The following is a 24,521-nucleotide window of genomic DNA, read 5'->3' on the forward strand; positions in this document are numbered from 1 at the left end:
GGCCAAGGTCAGACCAGGGTGATGAGCAGGGGCTGGGACCTGGCAGAGAAGGCATCCTGACAAAGCCTTGAATGAGGCTGGCATGTGGAAGCTGACCTGACTGAGGTGCCCAGGAATGAGGCTGGCATGTGGAAGCTGACCTAACTGAGGTGGTGGGCCCTGCAGGTGCCAGGGCAGAAGGCCAAGACTGCCTGGTCACAGGTAGGAATAAGCAGAAACTGGGGAGGTGGGGGCGGTGGGGAGCCACAGTGGGTGTATGAGCAGGGCAGTGTACCTTGCTACTGCAGTATGGATGGGGTGGGCTGAGACAAGCAGTGGTGTCCCCCCACTTCCAGCAGCACCACTTGGGGTGAGGGAAGTGTCCTTATTTCGAGAAATGAGCTGCAACTAATGAAAACAGTAGTAACTTTATTGTTCTTTCCTTCTAGGACAGCACGCTGGGGCATCCCCTGTGCCTCTGATGGGGAAGGGGACGCTGAGACCCAGTGGAGCTCCACAGGCCCAGGATGCCAGTGGGGATGGCCGTCCTTGTCTTGTGTTCCAGGTGAGGAGCTGCAGGCAGAGGGCCTGGCCTCCAAGGACAGGATGGGGGTGGGCATTTATTTGGGGAAGGAAAAACAGATAAAGAATAAGACTAGGATTAACAGAGTCCAGGGGTCAGGGCTGTGGGCCTCAGCCTTCCTGGCGGCCCCTAGGCCAGTGGCCTTGGCCCGAGTTCTAAGGCAGCCCAGGAATCCAAGGGGAGCGGGATGTGAGGTCACACAGGCCTGGCAGGGCAGAATGTACCCCCAATCCCTGCTGGCCTGGCTACAACATTTTTCCAGGGGATAACATCACTCTCCCTACACCCGAGAGCCCAGGCTGACACCTGCCTCCTGTCATGCCTCAGCCTCACCTGCCCCCCCTCCACCAGCCTTGCTTGCAGCCCCCTATGCTGTTTGGCGCCACCCTGGCCACCACCTCTTCAGTGCAGGCAAGCCGCCGCAAGCAGTTCTCTGACCATCCTTCCTGAGCAGAGGAAGCCATGAGTCCAGCCCCCTGGGGGCCTTAAAGGATTTTCTTTCTCACGACCTACGCTGAGGCCAAGGGGCTTGGGGCTACCACTTGCTGGATAATGTCCTTGATTTTCCTCCCACCAATACCCAGATCCCACAGCCCCTCTTGTGTAGCCAGCTTCCTTGGGCACTGGCACTCAGCAGTAATCAAGACCGTTCTGCCCTTGCTCTTAGGAGCCTGCAGTCTGGTGGGGACAGTGGTCTCCAGTTACCAGCTGCCCCAAACAGCACACTCACCCCATATTGCACATTCTCTGCACAGTCGCTTTACATCACCAACTGACTGCTAGGAATAGTCCTTTGCAGCTGTCCCCAGCTCTGCCCTTCCAGGGAGCCTACCTAGCCCACCATCCTCCTGCTGGCACCTCTCACATGCTGCCTGGGAATGCTGGGGTTCTCCAAGGCTGCATCTTGGGGCCTTTATCCTCTCTGCACACATTCCCGTGATGTCATTTGTGGCCTGGAGGTGCTAGCTCCTTCTATGACCCTCTGATCCAACACCAAGTAGACATCCAACAGTTTAGTTCCCAGTGCTGGTATCACCCCCCACAGGTTAAGCTGCTCTGTCCTACAAGACTGCCCCTCACTTCAGATACCAGCCACAAGTCCCCAGCCAACCATACTTCTGAACAATAAATTGGGGGTTCTGATGACCCCCTCTTAGGTTTGGTAATTTGCTGGAATGGCTCACGCTGCTTAGGAAAATACTGGCTATAAATTGGGGGTTCTGATGACCCCCTCTTAGGTTTGGTAATTTGCTGGAATGGCTCACACTACTTAGGAAAATACTTCCACAGCCAAAGGGAGAAGGTGCAGAGGGCAGAGTGTGGTGACTGGCACAGGGCTTCCATACCCCCTCCAGGTGTGCCACCCTCCCAGCACCTCGAATAAATCACTGGCCTTGGTGTTGAAACTCAATCTCTACCCAGGTACTAGGACAAAACCCAAATACTTATACCATATTCCCTGTCCCCAGCCCTTAGGGTCTGCCCTAGTTCATTCTACCACTTCCCCTCCCCAGCTGCCTTTTTATCTGCTCCTGAACCCACTCCCCCAGATAAGAGATGTCTTTAGACCCCTTCCAGCAGCTACATCCTCCAGACAGCCCTCCCTGAGTTTCCTCTAGCTGGGTGTGCTCCAGTCTACTACCAACTCCCTCACACTGGGGCCCCATGACAGCAAAGCCTGGGGCCAGTCTTGGAGCACCGCCCTCCCTCCCAAAACACACACAGCAAGGCTGGGCCCTGCCCATGTTTCCTGCAAAAAGTTCCCAATGATCCACCTTTTGGGCCCACGCCAGTGGTGGAAATTTTCCAGCCAGAGGAGGCTGCTTGTTTTGGAAAGTTCCTGGGCGAACCACCCCCGCCCTCTGAGTTCCCACGCTCCCTTATCACTGGGTGATAGCAGGGAGCAGTGCTGTGCAGGCCTAGCTTCTCCCTAGATGGCTGCTTGGGCCTTGCCCATCTCCTCTCCCCTCACCACTTAACATCCCCCCTCACCTGGCTCTGCAAGCCCTCCTGCTACAGAGAACGGAGTCCTCCCAGGACCCCGCCATGGGAGCCCTGTCAGGAGGTCAGAATGCCTGGTGGGTGCTAGAAGTGAGAGGGAGAAGCAGTTTGGGCTGGAGGAGCATCTGACTTTGGGGTGCAAGTCCTAGCTCAGTCCTCTGACTGGTTTCCCCTGCAGTATTTAAGCACAGGAGACCTACCATTGTAGGCCCAGCCACCCTGCTAAGTTCCACCTCCTGTCCTGTGTCTGGAGCCTGACACTCACTTTCAGCCTTACTGTCCTCTTTTGTGAAAAGGGAATAAGAGGCCACGCGCTTTAACGGGCTGTGGTGCGAAGTGAATCCACGCGCTCCGTGTACCGTCCGGGGTCTAGGCCACGTGTATGCCGGGGCGCGCTTGGTGGGGCAGGCACGCGATAGCCCGTGGGTCCTGCGCTGAACGGCCTCGAACCCGAGTCCAAGGCCGGTGCGCTGCTCCTCCGGATCCCCTCCCCCAAGCGCAAGCGTAGCAGGAGGCGGAGCAAGGGCGGGGCCGTGGCTCTTTTCTCCGGAGTTCCGGCCCCCGGAGCGATAGCAGCTCGCCTGTTCGAACCGACTCCGCGCCGGTAAGTGGGGCCCCGGGCGCGGTAGGTGTCCAAGAAATGGAAGTCGGCTTGGCCTGGCTCCTCTTTTGTCCCCGCTGACCTGCCAACCCCACGCCCCCAGCTCGCCGCGATGGAGGCTGCAACCAAGTTTGTGGTCGAGAGCCCAGATGTGGTCTACAGCCCCGAGGCCATCGAGGCACAATACGAGTACCGGACGACAAGCGTGAGCCGCGAGGGGGGTGTCCTGAAGGTGAGCAAGGGACCAGGGGGTCGGGGGCTGGGGGACCCAGGGAGCCAGGAGAAGATGGGATTGCCCAACGTCTGCAGCCCCAGGCTCACCGCGCCGCCCGCCCCTAGGTGCAGCCCACGTCCACGCGTTTCACCTTCCGGACCGCCCGGCAGGTGCCCCGGCTTGGGGTCATGCTCGTCGGCTGGGGCGGCAACAACGGCTCCACGCTTACTGCTGCGGTGCTGGCCAACCGGCTGCGCCTGTCCTGGCCCACGCGCACCGGTCGCAAGGTGGGCAGGGGGGAGGGGGGTGGGGGGTGTCGCGCGGAGCACTGAGAAGCTAGGTCTCTGCTGGAGTCCATACATGAGGGGGCGGAGTCTGCGAGGTTGGGTCCTCAGGGAGCGGTTTCACGGGGGTGGAGCCTAAGGTGGGGCAAGCTCCCGGAAGGGACCTCAGGCGGGAAAGTGGCTTCAGCCCTCTCTTGGAGCTAGGAGCTTGGAGCTGAGGCCTCCCACAGTGGGGTGGGGCCCTTCCACTCCACGACCACCCTCATTGTCACTCTGTCCCCCAACATCCCCAGGAGGCCAACTACTACGGCTCACTGACCCAAGCGGGCACCGTTAGCCTGGGCCTGGACACTAAAGGCCAGGAGGTGTTCGTGCCCTTCCACGCGCTGCTGCCCATGGTGTCCCCCGACGACCTCGTGTTCGACGGTGGGCGGAGCCCTGGACCCGGAGTGGGGTGGGAGGCGGTCCCTGGAGGGGACAGCTGCTGAACGGGGCTGAGCCTGAGGGTCTACCCCAGGCTGGGACATATCGTCACTGAACCTGGCTGAGGCGATGCGGCGCGCGCAGGTGCTGGATTGGGGGCTGCAGGAGCAGCTGTGGCCGCACATGGAGGCCCTGCGCCCGCGGCCCTCGGTCTACATCCCAGAGTTCATCGCAGCTAACCAGAGCACGCGTGCTGACAACCTCATTCCTGGCACGCGCGCGCAGCAGGTGTGGCGTGCCCCCTCCCCCGGCCCCCCTTCATAATTCTTTCTCGCCTAGCACTTATTCCCACTGCCGTTTGCCCCTCCCCCTGCCACCTGTTCCCCACATACCCCTGCGTTGTCCCCTTTTTGTCCCCATACTCCCATCCTGAGGGTCCCTGTTTGCATCTGGAGAGCTGAGTAGCCCAGGCCTCCACAGGTCAGGGTGCTTGTACAACCTCCCACCACCCCACCACCCCGCCTCCCCTCCCTTAGCTGGAGCAGATCCGCAAGGACATCTGTGACTTCCGGTCCCGCGAGGGGCTGGACAAAATCATTGTGCTATGGACGGCGAACACAGAACGCTTCTGCGAATTGGTTCCAGGCCTCAATGACACCGCTGAGAACCTGCTGCGTACTATCCAGGTGGGTGTGCTCCAAGGTGGAGCCGGGTCAGGGCCAGCCCCAAAGGAATCCCTCTGCTTACTGTCCACCTGTGCCCACAGCTGGGCCTGGAGGTGTCGCCCTCCACGCTCTTCGCTGTGGCCAGCATCTTGGAGGGCTGCGCCTTCCTCAATGGGTCGCCACAGAACACCCTGGTGCCGGGAGTGCTCGAGCTTGCTTGGCAGCGCCGAGTCTTTGTGGGCGGAGACGATTTCAAGTCAGGTCAGACCAAGGTCAAGTCAGTGCTTGTAGACTTCCTTATCGGCTCTGGCCTAAAGGTGCGTGGGCCTGGGGGCGGTATGTGGCTCAAGGCAGGGTGGGGGGTTGAACCCGAGCCTGGCTTGTGTTGTGGGGCCTGCAGCATCCGTGAGGCCCCATGTTCCCGCAGACCATGTCCATTGTGAGCTACAACCACCTGGGCAACAATGACGGGCGGAACTTGTCAGCGCCGCCACAATTCCGCTCCAAGGAAGTGTCCAAGAGCAGCGTGGTGGACGACATGGTGCAGAGCAACCCGGTGCTTTATGCACCCGGCGAGGAGCCCAACCACTGTGTGCGTGGGGCGCAGGAACAGGGATCCAGGGAGGGAGCAACCTGCAGAGGAGGGCAGACTCATGTGACTCTGTGCCATCCCCTAGGTGGTCATCAAGTATGTGCCATATGTGGGCGACAGCAAGCGTGCGCTTGATGAGTACACGTCGGAGCTGATGCTGGGTGGCACTAACACACTGGTGTTGCACAACACCTGCGAGGTGTGGGGCGCTTGGGGGCAGGAGTGGGGGCCCCCCTTTTCTGTCCCACCATCGCCTGACCCGCTGGCCCTGCAGGACTCACTCCTGGCCGCGCCCATCATGCTGGACCTGGCGCTGCTGACGGAGCTGTGCCAGCGCGTAAGCTTCTGCACTGATGCCGACCCAGAGCCACAGGGCTTCCATCCCGTGCTGTCACTGCTCGGCTTCCTCTTCAAGGCGCCACTTGTGCCACCAGGCAGTCCAGTAGTCAATGCGCTCTTCCGCCAGCGCAGCTGCATTGAGAACATCCTCAGGTGTGCCCCCCCAGGGATCCCTACCCTTTGGTCTTATGCCCACTCAACGGGGGCTGTGCATGGGGCTTAGGAATTGGAGGCTGCCAGGGCACTGGCCATGGGGTCTTTCCCTGAGCCCTGACCTGTCCCCCCAGGGCCTGTTTGGGGCTTCCGCCACAGAACCACATGTTTCTGGAGCACAAGATGGAGCGCCCAGGGCTCAAGTGGGTCGGGCACGTGGCTGCTGCTTGCCCTGTGTCTTGCAAGAAACCAGCGCCAGCAGCCCCAAACGGCTATACCAGTGACACCAATGGGCACTCGCAGGCTGAGGCACCCCTGACGCCCACCACCTGAGGTGGTGGCCACAATGGCTCCCTACAACTCCTGCCTCCATTATCCCTCAGGACCCACCCACTCTTTCAGACCCCCTACCCTCAGACAATAAAGCCATCACCACTGTTAGGCACACCTGTGGGTTCTTGATGCCTTTCACCTAACCCTAACCACCCAGTAGTTTTTCACCTGGTAGACTCAACCTACCCTTCGTAACTCTTGTCCCAACCCTCAGGGACCTTCCAGAACCCCTGGGGCTTTTGCCTAATCCCAGCCCTGAAGATGAGGCTGAGACCCAGGGTGGAGGGTGTGGCTACAAGCCAAAGTTGAAGAAATGTGAGACAATACCAAAAACCAAAACAAGTTACATTTATTAATGGCGACTATCCCGGTTGTCCAGGAGAAAGGAGATTCCCCTCCCCCGCAGGAGTCCCCAGAACAAAATAGAAATGAGGGAAGAACCCATACAGGAAAAAGCCTCTGAGGTCCTTGTGTTTTTTATAAAATGAGAGTCCTTAATGCGGGGCCTCCAAGCCTTGACCAGGAGTCCAGTTGCCTGAGGTGTGACCTCAGACCCTGCCCTGCAGACCACCCACGCCCCCTGACAGGGACACTGGATAGAGGCCGAGGCCGGCAGTGAGCAACGGGCTGCTGCCCCATCACACGCTCATGGTCATCCCAGGCGAGTACTGCAGAGAAATGGGGGGGTGGCACGCAGGGCGGGCTCAGCTCTGCCCTAGGCTGGGACCAACCCCCCCACCCCCCAAAAAAACAGATGGGTCTGGGAGGAGGTGGAGAGAAGGGGAGGGAGCAGGTATCAAAGTTAGGGAGGTGAGGCCACCCTGGGGCATGGGTCCCAGAGTCGGGGCAGGATAGTGGTAGGGCTAGTGAGACCAGGGCAGGAGAGAGGAGGGAAGGGGAAGGATGCCGCGGCCGCCCCCCCACCTGGCCCGCCGCGGTCACGGTCTTGCTCTGGCCCCCCGGCCGCCCCGCCGGGGCCTGCCCGCCAGGCCCCTCCGGCCCGACGCCGCCGCGGGTGGGGAGTCGACGCAGTCGCTTACACTTTCGCTCGGGAATGGGTGCAGGAAGGTCCCTGCGGCCGCCATCTCGCCATCGTCCCGCGGGGTGCCTGGGGCGGTGCTCAGGCCGGCCACGGCGCCGGGGGAGCTCTGGGGGCGGCCGAGGTCAGTGTGCGATTTCCGCCGGCTGGCCAGGTCCCTTACTCGGCCCGCCCCGAAGACCCGCCCCACCCGAGTTCAGCCCCTCACCTTTGGCAACCCGTCCATGTCGCCCGAGCCTGTGGACGACAGACACACGAGGACACAGGCTCAGACGCGTCTGCACCGGGCTCGCCCCTCCATCCCCGAGCCCAGGGTCTACAGACCTCGAACTTCCCCAGCGGCTGGGCACCCCCTCCCTTGGCCCAACCCGCTGGGGATCCCGGGCAGAGGGCCCAGAGGGGGATCAGAGCTGGCTGCCAGGAGTCTTCATAGCTTCATAGCTTCATAGTTACTGGACCCTCCCCCAGAGCAACCCATGTCACTGAACCACCCACGGAGGCTCGACGCGACCCAGACGCCCCCACGGGGAACACAGGTGAAGGGGCGGGGGAAGGCCGCCAGGGGGCGCACGAGGCTCATGAAGCGGCTTAGGAGAGGAGAGCGTCCAGGCCACCCACTCACCCAGGGATCCGTTCACGTGATGAGGTTCCAGTGCACTCATAGCGGCCATGGGGCCCTCGGAGCCGGGGCCGAGCGGGAACTGCGAGCAGAACCGTAGCGTGGGATTTGGGCCACCACCGCGCCAGCTGGGCCATCGCCTCCAGCGGCCACCACCCCGCAGCTCCCTACTTACATTAGCCCTGCCAGTGCCCGGCCCCATGGGGTTCATGATGGTGTACATGTTCTCGCTGGAGTTGGTGGAGTCTGCGGGGAGGATGCAGGAGGGTGTGAGGGAGGCCCCCAAGCATACCCCTCGCCAATGCCCCACTCAGGCCCTACTACCTCCAGGGCTGGGCATGATGGGTGTTCCAGGGGGCCCACCTCCTCCTGGGGGTCCCTGCACACAGAGGGAGAGAAGGTGAGAAAGGCCCCCCACCTACCATCCAACAACAACTGCTCACCCCACCCGCTGGCCCATTCTCAGCCCCATTCACCCCACTCACCGTGTAGCTGCCGGGGGACGAGGAGGAATAAGGGATCTGGGGAAAGGGGCAGTGTGAGCAATCTGCCCATTGTACCCCTCACATCCCTAACCTAACCCACCCCCCACTCCTCTACTCACTGAGTTGCCACTAGGGCTGGCCCAAGGGCCCCGTACTCCAGAAGCCCTGTAAAAGACCATGGGTGGAACCTGGAGGCTGGACCAAGGCAGCATTCCCACACACACCCTGCCCTACTGGGCAACCAGCCAGACCCTCACTGCAGATGTTGGCTAAGCAGCAATTACTTGGAAGTCCCAAGCCATCACTCACTGGCCTTTGGGCCTCAGTTTCCCCACCTAACAGTGGAATAAACAATATTCCAGGCTGTTGTGTAGATCCAACCTAAGAAGCTGGGTGGCCCCCATGGGCATATTCCCAGGGTCCCTTAGGGCCTTACATGTTCATTGTGGGCAGGCCTGGGCCAGTGAGGGAATTGGGTGGGGGCCGCATGCCAGCTCCATAGCTCTGTGAAGATGAAAGGGCTGTGAGTACAGGCCCAGAGGGGAGAACCCTTGAAGCCCCCCACCTGGGCCCACCCCTTACCTGGGGCCCAACATTGGCCATGCCCCGTGGAGGAGTCACCCTCTGCATTGGGCCCATGCTCGGATGCCCTGGGGTGAGGACAGAAGGAAGGTATCTTAGGCCGGGACAACTCCCCAGTGAGAACATGCACTTAGGTGGGGGGGTCTGCAACATGAGGCAGCAGGAACAGGACACTTAAAGCTGGGGTCCTAAAGGTGGTAGGGGGACACCAGCTAGAGCTTCCCTACTCACCCTGAGCACGTGGGGAGGGGTCCATGGCGCCAGGGAGGAGGGGCTGGGAGCCAGGGAGGCCCACAGGAGGCTGCGGAGGGGGTGTGGCAGCACTGAGTGTGGGTGCCTCCACCCCAGCCCAGCTCCTGCCCCCCTTCCCATTTTCCCTCTCTCACCTGACTCGGCATCCGCAGGGTGGGCCGGGGGCCCCCTGGGAACCGCGGTGACATGAAGGGCTGGAAAAGGTGGGCTGGGGGTCAGCACCTCCCCCAACCCACTCACCTCCCTCAAAGCTACCCAGTTCCTGCTGCTCCCAGGCCACTACCCTGGCTTGCCCTCTCCTCCAGGCCAAGCCAGCAAACCACAACTGGCTCCTGGTGCATGCAAGTGCAGAGGGCCAGGGAGTGTGTGGGCAAGGGGGCGGGGCATCACAGGTCCTTACCTGAACATGAGGCCCCATCATGGGGGCGTTGAGGTTGTGGGAGGGCGGCTGGGAGCCGGGGGGGCCCTAGGAGTACAGAACCAGGTGGTTTGGGAAGAGCAAGATCACCTGAAGCTGTTTCCTGGGGCCCTGCTGAGCCTGGCTGGGGATGGGACACCATGGAGGCAAGAGGGTGGGACACCCATCTGCAAGACGGGGAGTGCCCCCTATGGGAGGGGTCACAGGAGGGAGGCTGGCGCACAGAGCCATGCTCTGCAGACCTAGGCACCCTGGTAAGCACACCCACAGGTCAAGTGCCCAGAGACCCTGCCCTCCCCTGTACTGCAGCACAGGCACTATGGCCACACCCTCTATACCCTCGCCAGCCCCACCAGGGCCCACATGCGTTTCCCCACTGCACCCACACCCTCCCACCCAACTTTAGCTTGCCCATCTCAAGGCCTCTCCCAACATGGGACTCCCATCCCAGTCACTGCCCACATCTGTCACCCTTCAACACATGTGCACCCAGGGTTGAGGGACAAGGGGCCCCAGCTCTGGCTGTACCTGGAAGAAGCCAGGTGCCATGGGACCTGCTGCCATTGCATCGTTGGGGCCCATGCTCCCCATCACAGGGCTGGGGGCAGCTGCAGCACTCTGGAGGGGTAGGGGAGACTTGAGGGCTTGGTCAGGCCACTTCCTGCCCCAGTGTTTCATCCTCTCCTCAAGTAGCCTGTCCCACAGAACAGGGAACGCAGGCCATCTGACCCTCTGTCCACATACAGGATGCCAAGAGGGTCCTCTGGGTGACAGAACAGCTGTCCCCCCTTCCAACCTCGTTTATCAACCCTGATAAGGCCACAAATTCAGATTCACTGGGTGGCTTCAGTAGGGGCTCTGCCTCCTTGCTGCACCTGAGACCCTGGAGGTAGTCAGGGCCCAGCTGGGCTAAGCCCATAGCCCAGGAAGGACAGAGATCCAGAGATCTCAGCCCCCAGAGTCCTGAGCCTGAGGATTGTGGGAGTCTGAAAATGCCAACCACCCAGGAGTGGCATGCACTCAGCCATCCAGCACAGGCTGGTTCTGTCTGAATCCAACTTCCTATGGTTGGGGGCACAGTCTCCCACCCTTGGCTCTTCCAACCCACCCTGTGTCCTCTGGCTGGTAAGGCAGCTTAGCTGGACCCCCAGCTCTACCCAACATGCCCCAAATAAACAGACAAAAGATCAATCGGCAGCTTCAAGATGAACCTTCCTCTGTGAGGCTCCTCCTTGGACCTTCAGCACAGACCAGTCCCCTGCCCCTCCAGGAGGAAGAGAAGAGCAGGACTCCCTAGGTTCTGTCTCCAGGCCCCAAACCGTTTTTCAGATGGAGGAGGGGAGAAGGTGCCAGAAGGGTGTCCCCTTGTGGGCCAAGGGCAGAGATGCTGGTGGCAGGCCCAAGCTGGCAGGGGGCAGGCTGACAAGTCACTTCCTCTAGTTGGTTCTAAGTCCCAGGCTTGTCAGCCTTTGGGGCTCACAGAGCAGGGGGAAAGGGTTAGTCTACAGCACAGAGGGAACACAGCAAAGGATAGGGAAGGACATTGAGGAGACAGGGGAGCACTTTTCCCAGGGCCTTTTGACTCCAGTCTGTCTGCATCACCTGCCCTCCCCCATCAGGCCTGAGAAGGAAGGGGATAGTCTGTCCTGGTCACAGTTGTCCCAGGGGCTGGTGAAAGCCAGCACACAGGGCACTCAGGAATTTCTGGAACTGCAGCTATTTGGGCTCAGAGGGGTTAAGCACTTGCCCACAGCACAATCACACAGCACTTCCTGCCCTACAGGAGTGGGGTAAGGGGCCCCTGGAGACACACCCCTCCCTCAGTGGGACTACAGCCGGGCTCCCTTCCTGCTCTTCAAAGGTCAGCCTCTAAAAGATTCCTGCCAGGCCCCAAGCTAGGGGTACCAGTAGGAGCCTCCCCAGGCCTACTGTGGCTGAGAACACTCCCAGCACAAGTCATCTGACAGCCCACGGGACCCTGGGGCAGGGGACAAATTTCTCAGCCCCCTTTCAACTGTGTGGGTCCCTCCTGCCTCTATCTCATTCTTCACACATAACCCCATGGCATGGAGCAGATGCCTGCCTGAGTAGCTGGAGGGGGATACCTCTGAGCCCTGAGTGTGTCTACCCTCCACTGCCTACCCCATAGGGAGGGCAGAGTGGAAGGAGCAGCCCCCCTTCTGAGCCATAGCAGGCGCCAGAGTGTTTCCTGATGGGGGAAGGCTTGAGGTGGGGGCAGCTGCATACCAAGATCTAGCCTACGAGTTGGGGTAAAGATAGGGTACCCCTCATCCCTGCGGCTCCCCAACTCTAGGCCCTGAAGGGTTAATGCACGACCAGCCCACCCTCCCTGGCGTGAGGCCGGAACTGGAACTGGACACCCCGATGTCAATCCACCCAGAGGCACTGGCCTGCGTTGCCATGATTACGGGCTGGGCTTGCTCCTGTTTCCTGGAGACGCCAAGGTAACCCAGAGCTGGGAGGGTGGGGGAGGCAGGGAAAGCACCCCCACCTAGACTGGCGGCTGCAGGAACCTGTTACCCAGTGCGTGCCCCTGGCCCACGGTGCCCGCTCCAGCTCCCCTACACACCCTGCTGCCATGGTAAACTGGCACTCACTGGGAAGCACTGAGCTGCTAACATGGAGCTCCTGAGCCCCGCCCTTCAGGGAGGCCAGACTCCAGCTGGGGCACTGCAGGGGGTGCTGCGAGATCGAAAGGGGAACTGCCCCAGGGACACCAGAGAGGCACAGGGAAGGGCCCACAAGGCATCAAGCATGCACAGCTCCAGACAGTTCTGGCGAGACCAGAACACAAGGACGGCAAATGCACAATGAAACCTGATGGGGGCGAAGAGCAGAGACCCCGGCTCCCATGCATGCGTGCACAGTGTGCACTTCAGGGATGTGGTGAACTCCCCCATCCCTCACAGCTGCACCCTGGCCCTGCAGAGGCATGCGCTCAAGTGCCACTGCAGATAGTGGAGGCAGCCAGCCTGGAGAGGCCCAAGGGGAAGAGGTGAGGGCACCAGCTGAAGAGCTGGAGCACAAGGAGAAAAGAGTGGAAAGGGGGAACTCCCCCTGAGCTGCACCTCCCCCAGATGCCGGCTGAGCCGCTGCTTCCCCCTCAGACCCACAGCTCCTATCCCCCAAGTTCTCCTTGACCTGTAGTCGACCTCTCTGAGGGGCCAGGGTCAAGAGGATAAAGGCAGGGGGCTGCCATCTGTTCCCCATGACAAGATGCCACCCAGGCCCCTCACTAGACAAGCCTCGGATGCCACGTACCCCGCCCCCCCCCCCACTCAACTGGGAGGGAAACCGAGGCCAAAATAGTAAGTCACCAGCCCTAGTCAAATAGCAAGGTCAGAAAGTGTCCTAAGTGCTACCAGCCACCCCCAGTACCCCCAGTGGGGGCCAGGCTCCCACTTCAGGAGGCTCAGAAAGGCTGGGGTGGCAGAGGAGATGCAGTGATGGAGGCAGGAGCTGCAGTGTCTACCCTGGACCACTGGGCTCACGTGAAGGAGGAGTGGAGGTGGCCTTGGGAAGATGTGGGGGCTGCAGTGCAGTGGAATGAGCCTCCCCCACCCTGTGAGTGACCCTTTGCCCAGCCCGTGGTAAGCCAAGCCCAGGCGACGAAGCCTCCCTCAGGCCCCACCTCCCTGCCAGTGCCTGTCCCTGGGGTGGGACTCACGTAGTCCTGGAAGGCCTTGGCCTCACTCGAGTGCTCACATGCCTCTCTGCGATCAGGTGCTGCACAGTACAAGTCCCAGAACACACTGTGGGCGGCAGGGGGGATAATGGTTTCCCCACGCGCCCCCGCCCAGCCCCCTCCATGGTCTGTCCATGCCAGCCCCGCACGCACCACCACCAGGAATGCAGGAAGCCTGGGGGCTCCCCCAGCGTGATGTTCTTCTCCCATCGGATCTGCAGAGGAGAGGGAAGGCAGGTGAGGGGGGCTGCTGCTCACATGATTCTGCCTTACCTCAGGCAGAGAACACAGGGCAGGACCAGTGGACCAAAGAAAGGGAGCTGGGAGCAGACAACTGGGTGAGTACAGGAGCAGTGGATGGACAAATAGGCACCTGTATGCCAGCCGTGGGCCCAGACCCACCCCAGCCCTCAGTTCTCAGGGCCATCAGAGGGGACATCCGATACCACCACTGGAGCACCGATGGAAACTGGAAGAAGAGGACCCTGGGGGTGGCCAGGCCAGCTTACCTCAGACAGAAAGGTCTGGGCTGACTTCTGGGCACCAACATGCAGCAGGTACTCATACACATACAGTGCCAACCTGCGGGCAGGGTTGGGGTGGCTCAGGCTCTCAGGCCAGGCAGATGGGCAGGTGGAGATGAGGGGCAGAAGGCCCACAGTGAGCCCTCATCGCATCCACCTCCGGCCTTACTCGCTGCCCACATTTGATCCCCTAATTCTCCCCATCTTCCCCACCTCTCACAGGAGACGGCATCCTCACAAGTTGCTCAGCCTGGCCAACTCCTATACATCCATCAACACCCAGCCTGTAGGCCCCTCCTCTAGGCAACAGTGCCAGCAGTCCCCGACTTCCCACATCCAGGCCAAATTCTGGTCAGTTCAACGCTCCTTCGTGGACCAATTCCTAGCCCCATCTTGTTGATGCGATGACCCCAGAGCAGCCTTGGCCCCAGGGAGGCAGAAGGCTCCTGGGAGTCATTTCGGATTGTGCACTACATGGAGTCTTCCAGCACGTACCCTGAGCCATGTACCCAAGGCCAATACCTCACTCACTCCCAGCCTTGCCTGCTGAGTAAAGAAAGGGCCCTCCTCCCTGAGGCCTTCCTCCCCCAGATATCCCTGGGCCCCATCCTCTTCCTTGGGATAGGTGCCTGCCAACTATCAGTGCCACAACTTCTCCATAGGAGCCCCCAGAGAGAGTCTGGGGCAGTGCAGGTGGGGAGAGGAGATGAGGCCAGCAGTGCCACTCAGCTGCCAAATACCTACAGTGCATGGTACCCCTGGACATGCCAACTTGGCTGCTGCCTACCCAAGAGCATGAGCCAACTGTCAACCAGCAGCACTCTCTTTGGGCTATACAAGGAGGTCTGCCTAGCCACACCACCTCCTAGGCCTCTCCATCCTCCACCTCTGCCTCCATCTCCCAGTCCCCCATCCATTTTCCACACTGGCTAGCAGAGGGACAAGATCCCACCCTTTAGCCATTTCCCAGCCATCCACTCTACTGACATGGGGCCCTCCTGGCGACCCCTGGGTCCTCCTACTGCCCAGCCAGGCCCCAGGTAGGCTTGGAGGTTTAGATCCAAGATTAGGGGCTCCCTAAGGGCCGGCCTGAGGCTATGCCTCCAGCTCAGCTAGCCTCTCTCCCCTGGCTGACAACCCCAACTAAAAATAACCTTGCTTTAATTCATGCTCCTGCTCTCCCATCCTTTCCAACCAAGCTCCTTGATCCTAGATCCTCCCACCCCAGCCATGCCATTAGACCCCCGCCAGCTCCTGGTCAGACCTCACTAAGGTTGTTCCAACCCTCTGTCCTGGCCCCTAGTACCCACTCCACAGGTCTGCCCTTGCCCTCGATCCTCCTCCTTCCTTCATCTACCTGTCCATCTTTTTTCATTCATTCATTCATTCACTCACTCATTCATTCATTCAACAATCACTCAGCGCTTTCTCATGCAGGGAACACAACAGACCCCTGTACCCCTGGAAGGACAGTATGGCAACAATACAAGAAGGTAAGTTATATGGTGAGTTGGAAGGCAATGTGTGCTATAGAAAGACAAGGGGGCACCACTGGGGGGTTTGGGTAGTAGCTGTCCCAGGGCAAGATATCTCCTCGGCTCACACTGCACCATGTACCCTGTGACAAACACTCAAGGGACAGGGAACAGGCACAGAGTCCACTACCACAGAGAGGTAGGACTCAAGGTGGTCTTGCAGCTCCGAGTGTACGTCCCCCAAGACTGGCTGAAGTCCCCACCACATAATCACACCCCTCTTGGCAGCATCAGCCCAGGCCCCCCCAAATTCTGACACTGCCCACTCTGGCAGTCTCCAGCATCTGCCCCTCTCCAGCGCAGTGGCTTTCCTGCCCAAACCCCTACCCCAAACCCCGCCCTCCAGGCTCACCTGTCCAACTCACTCCTGTGATCCCACCCCTTCTCAAGGCTGGAGAGTGAGATGCCCAGAGACAGGAAGCAATACAGAACACGAGGTCCAGGGTGAGAGGAGGGCATGGGCTATACTCTAGCTAACCCCCAGGGACAGAAGGCTCTCCTCAGGATTCCCTGGGCCTCCTGAAGAAGCAGCCCTTGGTCCCACCACATCCACCAAGGGCTCCATGCTGCCAGCCGACTGGACCTTCTGTCTCCCCTGGCCCTGGACAGTGCAGTGGTAACATCTGACCCAGGACACAGGTCTAAGAACCCACCTTTGCCTGTTCTCCCCCTCAGCCCAGGTCTCTCTTCTACCCTCTCTGGGCAGCCTCCCTCCGAATCTGATGACATCTTCATACAGCTGTCCACAGGGCACTACAGCCTGGCTTCCCTGAACTTGGGATCCACTGTCCACCTGGTATCAAAAGGCCCAGACCTGACATGCCCCTCCCCTGGTTTCTCCCACACCGCTGGCCTGCCCCGTGTGTTCTGACCGGGGTGGTCTGGCCTGGACTCACGTAGGTATGGCACATGTTGTCCCTGAGATAACTACTTATTGAATTTAGGGTAAAACCTTAAGGAAAATGCTCTCTCCCCTGCACACCTAGTACAGGCCACTGACTCTCTTACTTAGATTTCGACAGGGCCCCTCCAATGGCTGCTCTCTTCCAGCTTCTAGTCTCCACACACCCCTTACAGCACTCCTCACTCAGACCCTCCAGTGCCCTAACACACATACTGGCCACCCTCCACCTCAGGGCTTTGCACAGGCTGTTCTTCCATCTGGGTACTTATGCCTAGAGATCTTCATGGCTCCACTGTCACCTGTCAGAGGCTTCCCTATCACATCTAACCCCTACCCTGACCCATCATCTTATTTATCCCCACCTGACATGTCTCGCTGCTCACTGCCTGCAGTCCCCACTGAAATGTAGCTAGGAGGGCAAGGATTGGGTCTCTTTCCCTCCCTGCTGAGCTCATAAGAGTAACCTGGGCCCCAGATGCCAGACCTGCTCCTGAGATGTTCAGAGAACTAAATGAGGTGGTCACTAAGCATTGGCAAAGGTCGGTGCTTACTAGTTCAGTGTTAAGGATTTGGGGTTTTATCCCAAGAACAAAGAGAAGCCAGAGAGTATTCTCAGTTTTGCTGACTTCTCTTATAAGTTGGCACTTTAATTTTTACCAGGATTGAGTTTCAGGGAGGAATTCTGGACTGTTTATCTTGCTTTCAGTGAAAAGTTCTGAAACGGGGACATTCAGCCAGGTTGATTCGGGTCCTCCAGGAAGGACTTCAGCCTGAGGGTCCAGGTTCTAAGCTCGTTACAGGGAAGGGCAGGGCTCTAGATCCAAATCTAAGTGTAACAAATGACCTGCAGAACAAAGAGCCCACCCATGGGAAGGGCTCCTTCAGCAAGAAGGCACATGGGTGGCAGGGAGCATGAGGCAGTTCAGGGAGGCCCTCCCTCCAGAAGGAACAGTGCCTGGCCCTGGAGTGTTCACAGGGAGAAGAGCACATGGGCTGTGCAGGTAAGTGGTGACCTAATGGGATGTGAGAGACTCATGAACTAAAATGCAGCACGACCACCGTAATCATCAAGAATTACCATAATTATCAGGAATTATGGTAAGGAATGTTCCCTGCCTAGCGCCCTCCTCCCCTTAAAGCCCCTGGATGCACATGCTGCTGGGGGCAGGGAGATGCCCCCTACTCATGAACTTATGTCACCCCCCCCATTTGATCAAATCCACCAGCCATGTCCCACTGATGCCCCCAAAGGTACTCTCCAACCCACATATTTCCTACCTTCCCTTTGTCACCTCAAGGCAAGGCCTTCAGCTATTTCTTGCCACCTTCCTCACCAGCCTCCTACCAGCTTCTGCCTCTTACAGATTTTCTCCCACCCAGCAACCAGTGACCTCCAACTCATAAATTCTACCTTGGCCTTCCCCCACCTTCCCATTCCCTCCCCAGATGCCTCCTCTTCTCAAGTCCTTCCCCATAGGCTCCTCTGTGTCCACGGGCTCTGCTGCGCCTCCAGGACTTAGCTGGGGAGGGGAGGGGTCCTTCCTCTAGAACCTCTTATCCATGACCCCCGCAACAAGAATGCCCATGGCCACACTGAGAAGTGAGACAGACACACAGTGACTCTCTCAACTGCTGGGCTATTTGCCATCTCAAACCAATCCCAAGGGAAAAACATGAGATGCCCAATAACACTGGCTGTGGTTGTCATTTATGAAACTATTCTAAACCCACTTGGCAGCACTTAAAGTTCTCCGGTGTGTGTGTGTCTGTGTACACATATATATGCATATGTATGTACACATATATGTGTATATATATGCACACATATACATATATACACATATATATGCATATATATATATATGTATATACACACACACACACACACACAGAGCAGACGTTTAGACCTCTTCCCTCAATTCACCAAGGCAGAGCTTCTGGAGCCCTGGGGGAGAGATATAAAGGAGACAAAGGAGTCTCCAACTGTCCCTGTTATCTTCATCCCTAATTTTAAAAGACCCAAAACCAACCAGCAAATGCAAGCACTAGTTAGTTCTGGGTGACAGTTGCTCATGGGCTTCCCCATAGGCTCAGAATGTTTACTATTTACAGGAGAGGCTGTGTCTTGCTGCAGGCAGCCCACTTGGACCCTGGCCTCCCTCTTGCCCTCCAGGCCACCCCATCATGGTACTTCCCAGACTTTGCTGTGCACCCCTGAGAGCAGGGACCCACAGTAAGTGTACCCAGCAGGCGCTATGTCTGTTTCTGAGGCAATCTTGCTCAGACTCCGTGTTGAGATGGGGAGTCAGAGGGGCTCAGGAGAAGGAAAGAGAGGAAAATACAGTCCCAGGGTGCCAAGGACCTGAGCAGTGCAACCCCTTCACCCCATTTCACAGAGAATGAAACCGAGGCCTAGAGACGGGAAGTGGCTCGGTTGGTGGCTGCCTGCTAGGAGTACCCTGCCTGCAGTATCTCACCCAGTCCTTGTGAGAATCCTGCAAGGCTGGCAGGCTACATTTCATGTGGGGAAACATGATCAGAGCAGCCAGCCAGTCCCTCTAGTGTTCTCTGTGTTCAGAACTCGTGAAACTGGCAGGTCACTTCCTCTCCAGGCCCCAGCATCCTCACTGGTGAAATGGGGGATGCAAACATCCGGTGTTTTCCAAACTTTCTCAGCAGCAGAACCCCATCTCCAAACCAAAACTTATCCATGACCCTCTACAAGAAATGGATGAGCATAGGATGGCCCTGGCCATAAAAGGGACTGTAGAACCAGGGACACAATGGTATCTCCAGCCTAGGGGGAGAGTGGGAGTGGTTTTGCAGATTCCTCCATTCTCCAAGACCCGCTACTGGGCAGACTAGGGAGTGGGGAGATGATGAAGGAAGGGGCCAAGATTTGGATAATTCCCTCTCCAGCTCCAAGAATGAGGCCAGGTTCAAAGAATAAAATCTCTCCTGAGATGTCTGACAAGATCAAAACCCAACTCCCGACCCCATCACCAGCAGCTCAAACATCTGATTCTCTCTGTTTTCTGATCTCCATGGCCACATCTAAGCTGCCATCATCAGCTCTCACCCAGATCACTGAGCTCACCTCCCCCAGATCATCCTTGCCTCTACTCCCAACCCCCTGTAAAACCTATTCTGCACAGGAGCTAGAGTGTACTCACACACACAAGCCTCTCTGGCCCATACGGTGTCCTCGTGGGCTGCCCTTCCCCCTACCCACAGCAACAACCCCAGCTCCTTTGCCAGGCCTCACCCCAGGGCCCTTGCACTTGGTGTGCCCTCAGCTGCCTGCTCTTCCTCCAGGTCTCTGCACACCTGACTGACCCTTCATACTTCACTATCACTTATTTTCCCACTTTGTTTTCTTCATAGACTATCTTAAGATCATCCCTCTGCTTGGCCTCCTATCCATTTGCCCAAGTAAAGAGACCTGCCTCCCTGCTAGGATGTGGGATTCTTCAGGACCTGGACCTATCTTCCCAACCATCACATTCCACCCTAGATGCAGACCAGGACACAACTGCTGAATGAGTGAAGTATTCCCACTGGGTAAGTGGTAGCCCCCAGACCCAAAAAGCTGTGTAAGAGAATAGCCAGGGACATGCTAGGATCCCCCGGGTGGTGCGGCCAAGCCAAACACACCCTTCTTCCAACCTGGGCAGCAGCCAGGTACCAGTTTTCAAAAACTCTTCGTGCTTAGTGCCTGGAAATGAAGCATAACCTCATAACAGATGGGCTAGGAAGGCCTGGAAAGGCAGTTAGCTGCCTAACATCTTCTGGCAAGAAGAATCTCTTCTCCAAAATGACCCCAAAGCTAGGCAGAGAATGGACACCTGTCCGTGTCAAAGAGAAATGGGGGGAGGGGGATTGTCAGCCAAGGCGGGACAGGAGAGAGGTGCAGTAAGCCCACATCCAGAGCTCCTCTTCATTGCCCAGACATATAAGTCCTCACTCCTGGCCTGGCCCTCAAGGAGCATCATTAGGGGACACCCTCCAGAATGACCCAGCCTGTTTCCCACCAAGGCCACTCTAGGTAGTTGGACATCTTAGGATCTTGGGAATCGGCCATTGGCCATCAGCCATCAAAAGCTTTCCCTCCTATGCAGGCCCGTTTCCCTGGCACTTTAACAATACTGCAAGCCACTGGGTGTCCTTGCTGTTGGAAGGTCACAGCTTCCAGACCTTTCAAATCCTCTCCAATCCTAAAGGATGACACTTATTAATTTGCACTTCTCAGGAAAGGAAAGTGAGCCTAGGAGAGGGGCGCTCCCTCATCCAAAGCCACAAAGCAGGTAAGTGGCAGTATCACCTTACGAATGAAGCCTCCCTGCCCTAGACTGAGTTCCCATTTCTGAGAGCCTCCAGCTCCAATTCGCAGGTCTGGGAGTTAGGTACCTGTCCGCCTACCAGCCCAAGAGCAGCCCAAGTACCACAGCCCAGCACGACACCCAGAATAAGAGGGGGTGCTTGTGGCCTCTGCCGTCCAGGGGCCCCGCCCCAGGACTGAGCCCTAAGGTGTTCCGACAGGCCCCATCCAGTTGCCCAGCAGACAGGTGGCTAGGAGTAGGTAGGGCCGGCACCCCTCAAGCCCTCCTCTCCTCTCAAGCTCTTCCTGAGGCGCCGGGGTTCTAGAGAGGCCAGTCTCACCCGGCCCAGAAACTTCCTGGAGGATCTGGGAAGCAGCCGGGATCGCTATCCCGCGCGCATGCAACCTCACTCACCCAAGTCACCACTGTCCCGGAGGTCTCGCGACTCTCCAGTCCTGTTTGGATCTCACGCGCCCCCCTCAAATCTCGCACCTTGAATCTCACGCATCCCCGCAAATCTCGACCCCTTGAGTCTCTCACGAGTGTTTCGCGCCCCCTCAAATCTCGCGCCCCTTGGAGCTCCCGCACCCCTTCAACTCTCACGCCCTCTCGGATCTCGCGCTTCCCTTCAAACCACGACTCTTTGCGTCCCTCAAGTCCCCTGAGTCTCGCGCGCCCCTTCAAATCTCGCGACCCCTGATGCCCCTTGGGTCTAGCGCGCTCCCACAGATCTCGCGACCCCTCGAGGTACTCGGGTCTCGCACGCCCTCGCAAATCTCGTGGCCCCTCGAGCGCGTTCGGGATCCGCACTCTGGGCAACCCGCGCCCACGTGCCCGCGCGATTCCCGCCATCGTTGGGGTCCACGGAAGCCGCGCGGCCGCGGAGTCCCGCCTCCGGCCCCCGACTCACTTCTCGCGGGCCTGGCTGTCGGAGGGCACGGCCGAGCCCTTGCCCCCCTTGGCGTACATGCTGCTCCAAGCCGCCGCCACCAGGGCCCACACCTGTCAGGCGGCGCCGCTGGCGGCGCTTGCCGTAGCCATAGCTACCCCACGCCTCGGGCCTCAACGCCCGGAGCCCCGCGCGGGCACCGCGGGCATCATCCGCGCGGGGGAGCTCCACACGGCCGCAGCGGCGGCAGCGGCGGCAGCAGCTCTAGCTTTAGCCACGGGTTTATTTTCTTCCTCTCTTCCTTCTGCGCGGGCTGTTCCGGGAAGCGCGCGCCCCCTCCTCCTGCCGCGCGCGCGCCCCCGCCCGCCACCTCCCCGCCGCCCGCGGGCGCCGCTCTTAAAGGGGCGATGGCGAGTGCACGGGTGGGTCCCGCTATCGGGACCGTGGGCCGAGCGCGCACGCGCAGTGCCCGCCCGAGGTGGGGGCGGCTGGACTCATGCGAGGCACGCACGAGTGGGGAAGGCCACCAGGAGATGCACAGCAGGATACGGCTGATCTCAGCTATACATACACTCCCCAGATAGGACCAGCCACCAAACTTGCACAGCCACACACTCAGTTGTAACTACACTCTCAAAACCAGGACACACTAGAGTCCGCACAAATTCTAGAACAACTACTGAGTCCATAAAGCTACGAGAAGTCACACTGGGTGTATCATCCCCACACCTAGCTGGCCTAGGGACATGCCGTCACACACAAGTACACACAGCTCCTATAGTAGCTGTCACAGAACAGTGAAACACAGCCTACCGCTGACATAGGCATACAGCCACACAGAGACACGTGTAGGCACAGCCATGACACAGCTTCCAGCAGCTGGGGAAAGAGCCCACGCAGCTACTCGGAGTCATTTGGGGCACTCCACTGCAGCCTCCCGAGGGCTCCACACACAATCGTGGGGTCTCATTGAGCCTTTGGATACCCACAGCTACCCACAGCACACAGCCAGGCAACATAAAAAAAAAGCTCCTGGGGTACCCAGGCCAAATTCTGGGAGCCACCCTGCACTGTTTGGCAGACATACCCTCTGTCAATAGTAGGTGCTGGGTGACTGTTGACGTACTGGGTCACTCTGGCTGGCTCCGTCTTTCAAGCTCAGCGTTGCCAGCTGTAAGTTGGGGCACATCCGACCTCTAATTGCCCCTCTTCAGGAATAAGGGGTGCAGAGAGCAACTGTCCCATTCCTCCTCTTGGGTCCCTTCTTCCCCAAGTGAGCGTGCAGAGGGGGTGAAGGCGGACACTGAGACAAGGACACTAGAGGGCAGGGGTGCCTGGTGGGGGCCTGTTTTCCAGGGTACTTGTAGGCTGTGTGAGCAGACATGTGTGGGCCGGGGCGGGGGAAGGTGTTCTAGTTGTGAATCCAGGTCTGGAATGGCTGCCATGGATATTCTTTTTTTATTGTATGCAACCGCGGGTGTGTGTGAGGGCATGTGTGCGTCGTTGTGCCTGGGGGATTGGCAGGCACCCAGTGAAAGGTCGCTGTCTGGGCAACCGTCCCTGGCTCTACCGCAGTGTTGTGTGTCCGCAGCGGTTGTGTGGGGCCAAGTGACACAGCGTCAGGTTGTGTGCACACGTGTGTGTGCGCGTGTACCACCGCGCGTGGGTGGATCGGGACCTATGTTGTGTGGTTGTGCACTCAGGTTTCCTGTGTGGTATGTGTCTTGACAGAGACACCACCTCCCGCTTCCGGCGGACCCTCCATTATGCCTCTTTCTTAGAGGCCGCCCCCCCAGTACGGACCCCGCCCCCCCAACCCCCCTCCACACACACTCAGGCCCGCAGGCAGGAGGGAAGTCGGGAACCGCTGGGGTTCCAGACGCGCCAAGAGGAAGGGAAGGGCCTGGCCAGCCCCAGCCCCGCCTCCACCCTGAGGGGCCCCAACAGGGGTGGAGAGGAGGGGGACGCCAGCCCTACCCACTTCCTGTCCAGCCGGCCGTCCCCTCCCCCAGCTTCCTCTCCAGCGGCCTCCAGGGCCCCGCCGACTCGGAGGAGGGGCCCGCGCTGCGTGCTTTGGAGGAGCGGTCGGCACTCTTCCGTCAGCTCCAGAGCTGGGGCTGTCCAGCGCTCAGGGGGCCACCGGGGAACGTGGGCGTCAAGGACACTCTTATCCTAATGTCCGCTCCCACTACTAATCTCCAGCGCCTATTCCCAACGAGGCACAGAGAGGGTGTCACTCACCCAAGTCACACAGTGTATTAACAGCTGGGACTCCAAGGTCCCGCAGACGCCCCCTTCTCCCTTATCTCCCAATGCTCCGTAGCTGCCCAGGACTCTGTGTGCCTGAGGCAGGTCCCTCCCTCTTTCTGAGCCTCGGTTCCTTGAGTCGATGCGAGTCTTCCTCTCCACAAACATTTATTCAGAGCCTGCTGTATGCCAGCGCACGTTGCTACTGCTTGTGGAGCAGAGGGTATGACAGAGAAAGAATACCGTCAAAAGCTGTTCAGTTAGTAGGATAATTTAGAGTGCCACGTGCTGGGCAGAAGGAGGGGTCCCGGATGGAGCGGACAGGCGACGGCAGGGTCGGCCAGGTTCCCAGAGGAGGGCGGAGGCGAAGGAGGGAGAGAGGCAGAATCTCTCGCGGCCGCGTGAGCTGCAAGGGGGGGTGGTGCGGCGGACGGTTCTCATAGCAACCGGGACGGATCTCCAAACACAGCCGCGGCGCCGGCGGAAAAGTCCTAGAACAGCGGGAGTTGGGCCCCACGCGGCGTCTGGGAAGCTGAGCCCTCAACACATCCAATCAGAGCACACGCATTGCAAGAGCAGAACCCACAGAAAGAGGCCGCCGACCCATGAGAGTGAGGGGCATAGGGGAAAGGAACTTTAAAAAAAATAAAGGTAGGAGTTAATCCGAAATATCTGGAAGCAGAATGTACAGACTGCAGTCCCAGCAAGTTCAAAGGCCCTGAGGTGGGCACACGGTTCAGGTCTTGGACGCAGAGCGAGAAGGGCAGTGTAGCTGAGGGGAGCGGGGTGAGGGGGAATGGGGGGAATGATGGCTAAGAGGGCAGAGGAAACACTC

At 59.1% G+C, this 24,521-nt stretch overlaps 2 protein-coding genes across 17 annotated transcripts; one reads left to right on the forward strand and one right to left on the reverse strand.

Annotated features, from left to right (window-relative positions):
• The first annotated feature begins 62 nt into the window (after positions 1-62).
• On the forward strand, positions 63-6,281 carry ISYNA1 (inositol-3-phosphate synthase 1). Its single transcript, XM_023534578.1, has 12 exons — positions 63-201; positions 429-3,167; positions 3,268-3,396; positions 3,504-3,665; positions 3,956-4,088; positions 4,180-4,373; positions 4,622-4,771; positions 4,852-5,067; positions 5,178-5,342; positions 5,428-5,541; positions 5,617-5,834; positions 5,969-6,281. Exons 3-12 carry the CDS (start codon positions 3,277-3,279, stop codon positions 6,165-6,167), a joined length of 1,671 nt encoding a protein of 556 aa, XP_023390346.1. The 5' UTR covers positions 63-201; positions 429-3,167; positions 3,268-3,276; the 3' UTR covers positions 6,168-6,281.
• Positions 6,282-6,493: 212 nt separating this feature from the next.
• On the reverse strand, positions 6,494-21,801 carry SSBP4 (single stranded DNA binding protein 4). 16 transcript variants are annotated; one of them, XM_023534580.1, is made up of 18 exons: positions 21,461-21,799; positions 13,778-13,850; positions 13,422-13,483; positions 13,251-13,335; positions 10,091-10,256; positions 9,545-9,610; positions 9,279-9,338; positions 9,124-9,193; positions 8,893-8,960; positions 8,747-8,814; positions 8,430-8,475; positions 8,311-8,346; positions 8,150-8,204; positions 8,001-8,071; positions 7,829-7,907; positions 7,415-7,443; positions 7,092-7,315; positions 6,494-6,835 (listed from the first exon to the last, which is right to left on the reverse strand). In XM_023534580.1, the coding sequence occupies exons 2-17, from the start codon at positions 13,837-13,839 to the stop codon at positions 7,106-7,108; spliced, it is 1,233 nt and encodes a 410-aa protein (XP_023390348.1). In that variant the 5' UTR covers positions 13,840-13,850; positions 21,461-21,799; the 3' UTR covers positions 6,494-6,835; positions 7,092-7,105. The 16 variants fall into 16 exon arrangements, with proteins under 16 accessions (XP_023390348.1, XP_023390352.1, XP_023390347.1 ...); XM_023534584.1 differs by having other exon boundaries at positions 7,208-7,315; positions 21,461-21,798; XM_011366790.2 differs by having other exon boundaries at positions 6,622-6,835; positions 7,208-7,315; positions 10,091-10,180; positions 21,461-21,796.
• Positions 21,802-24,521: the final 2,720 nt, after the last annotated feature.

Source organism: Pteropus vampyrus, unplaced genomic scaffold (assembly GCF_000151845.1).
Source record: "Pteropus vampyrus isolate Shadow unplaced genomic scaffold, Pvam_2.0 Scaffold126, whole genome shotgun sequence".
In the NCBI taxonomy this organism is placed as follows: Eukaryota; Metazoa; Chordata; class Mammalia; order Chiroptera; family Pteropodidae; genus Pteropus; species Pteropus vampyrus.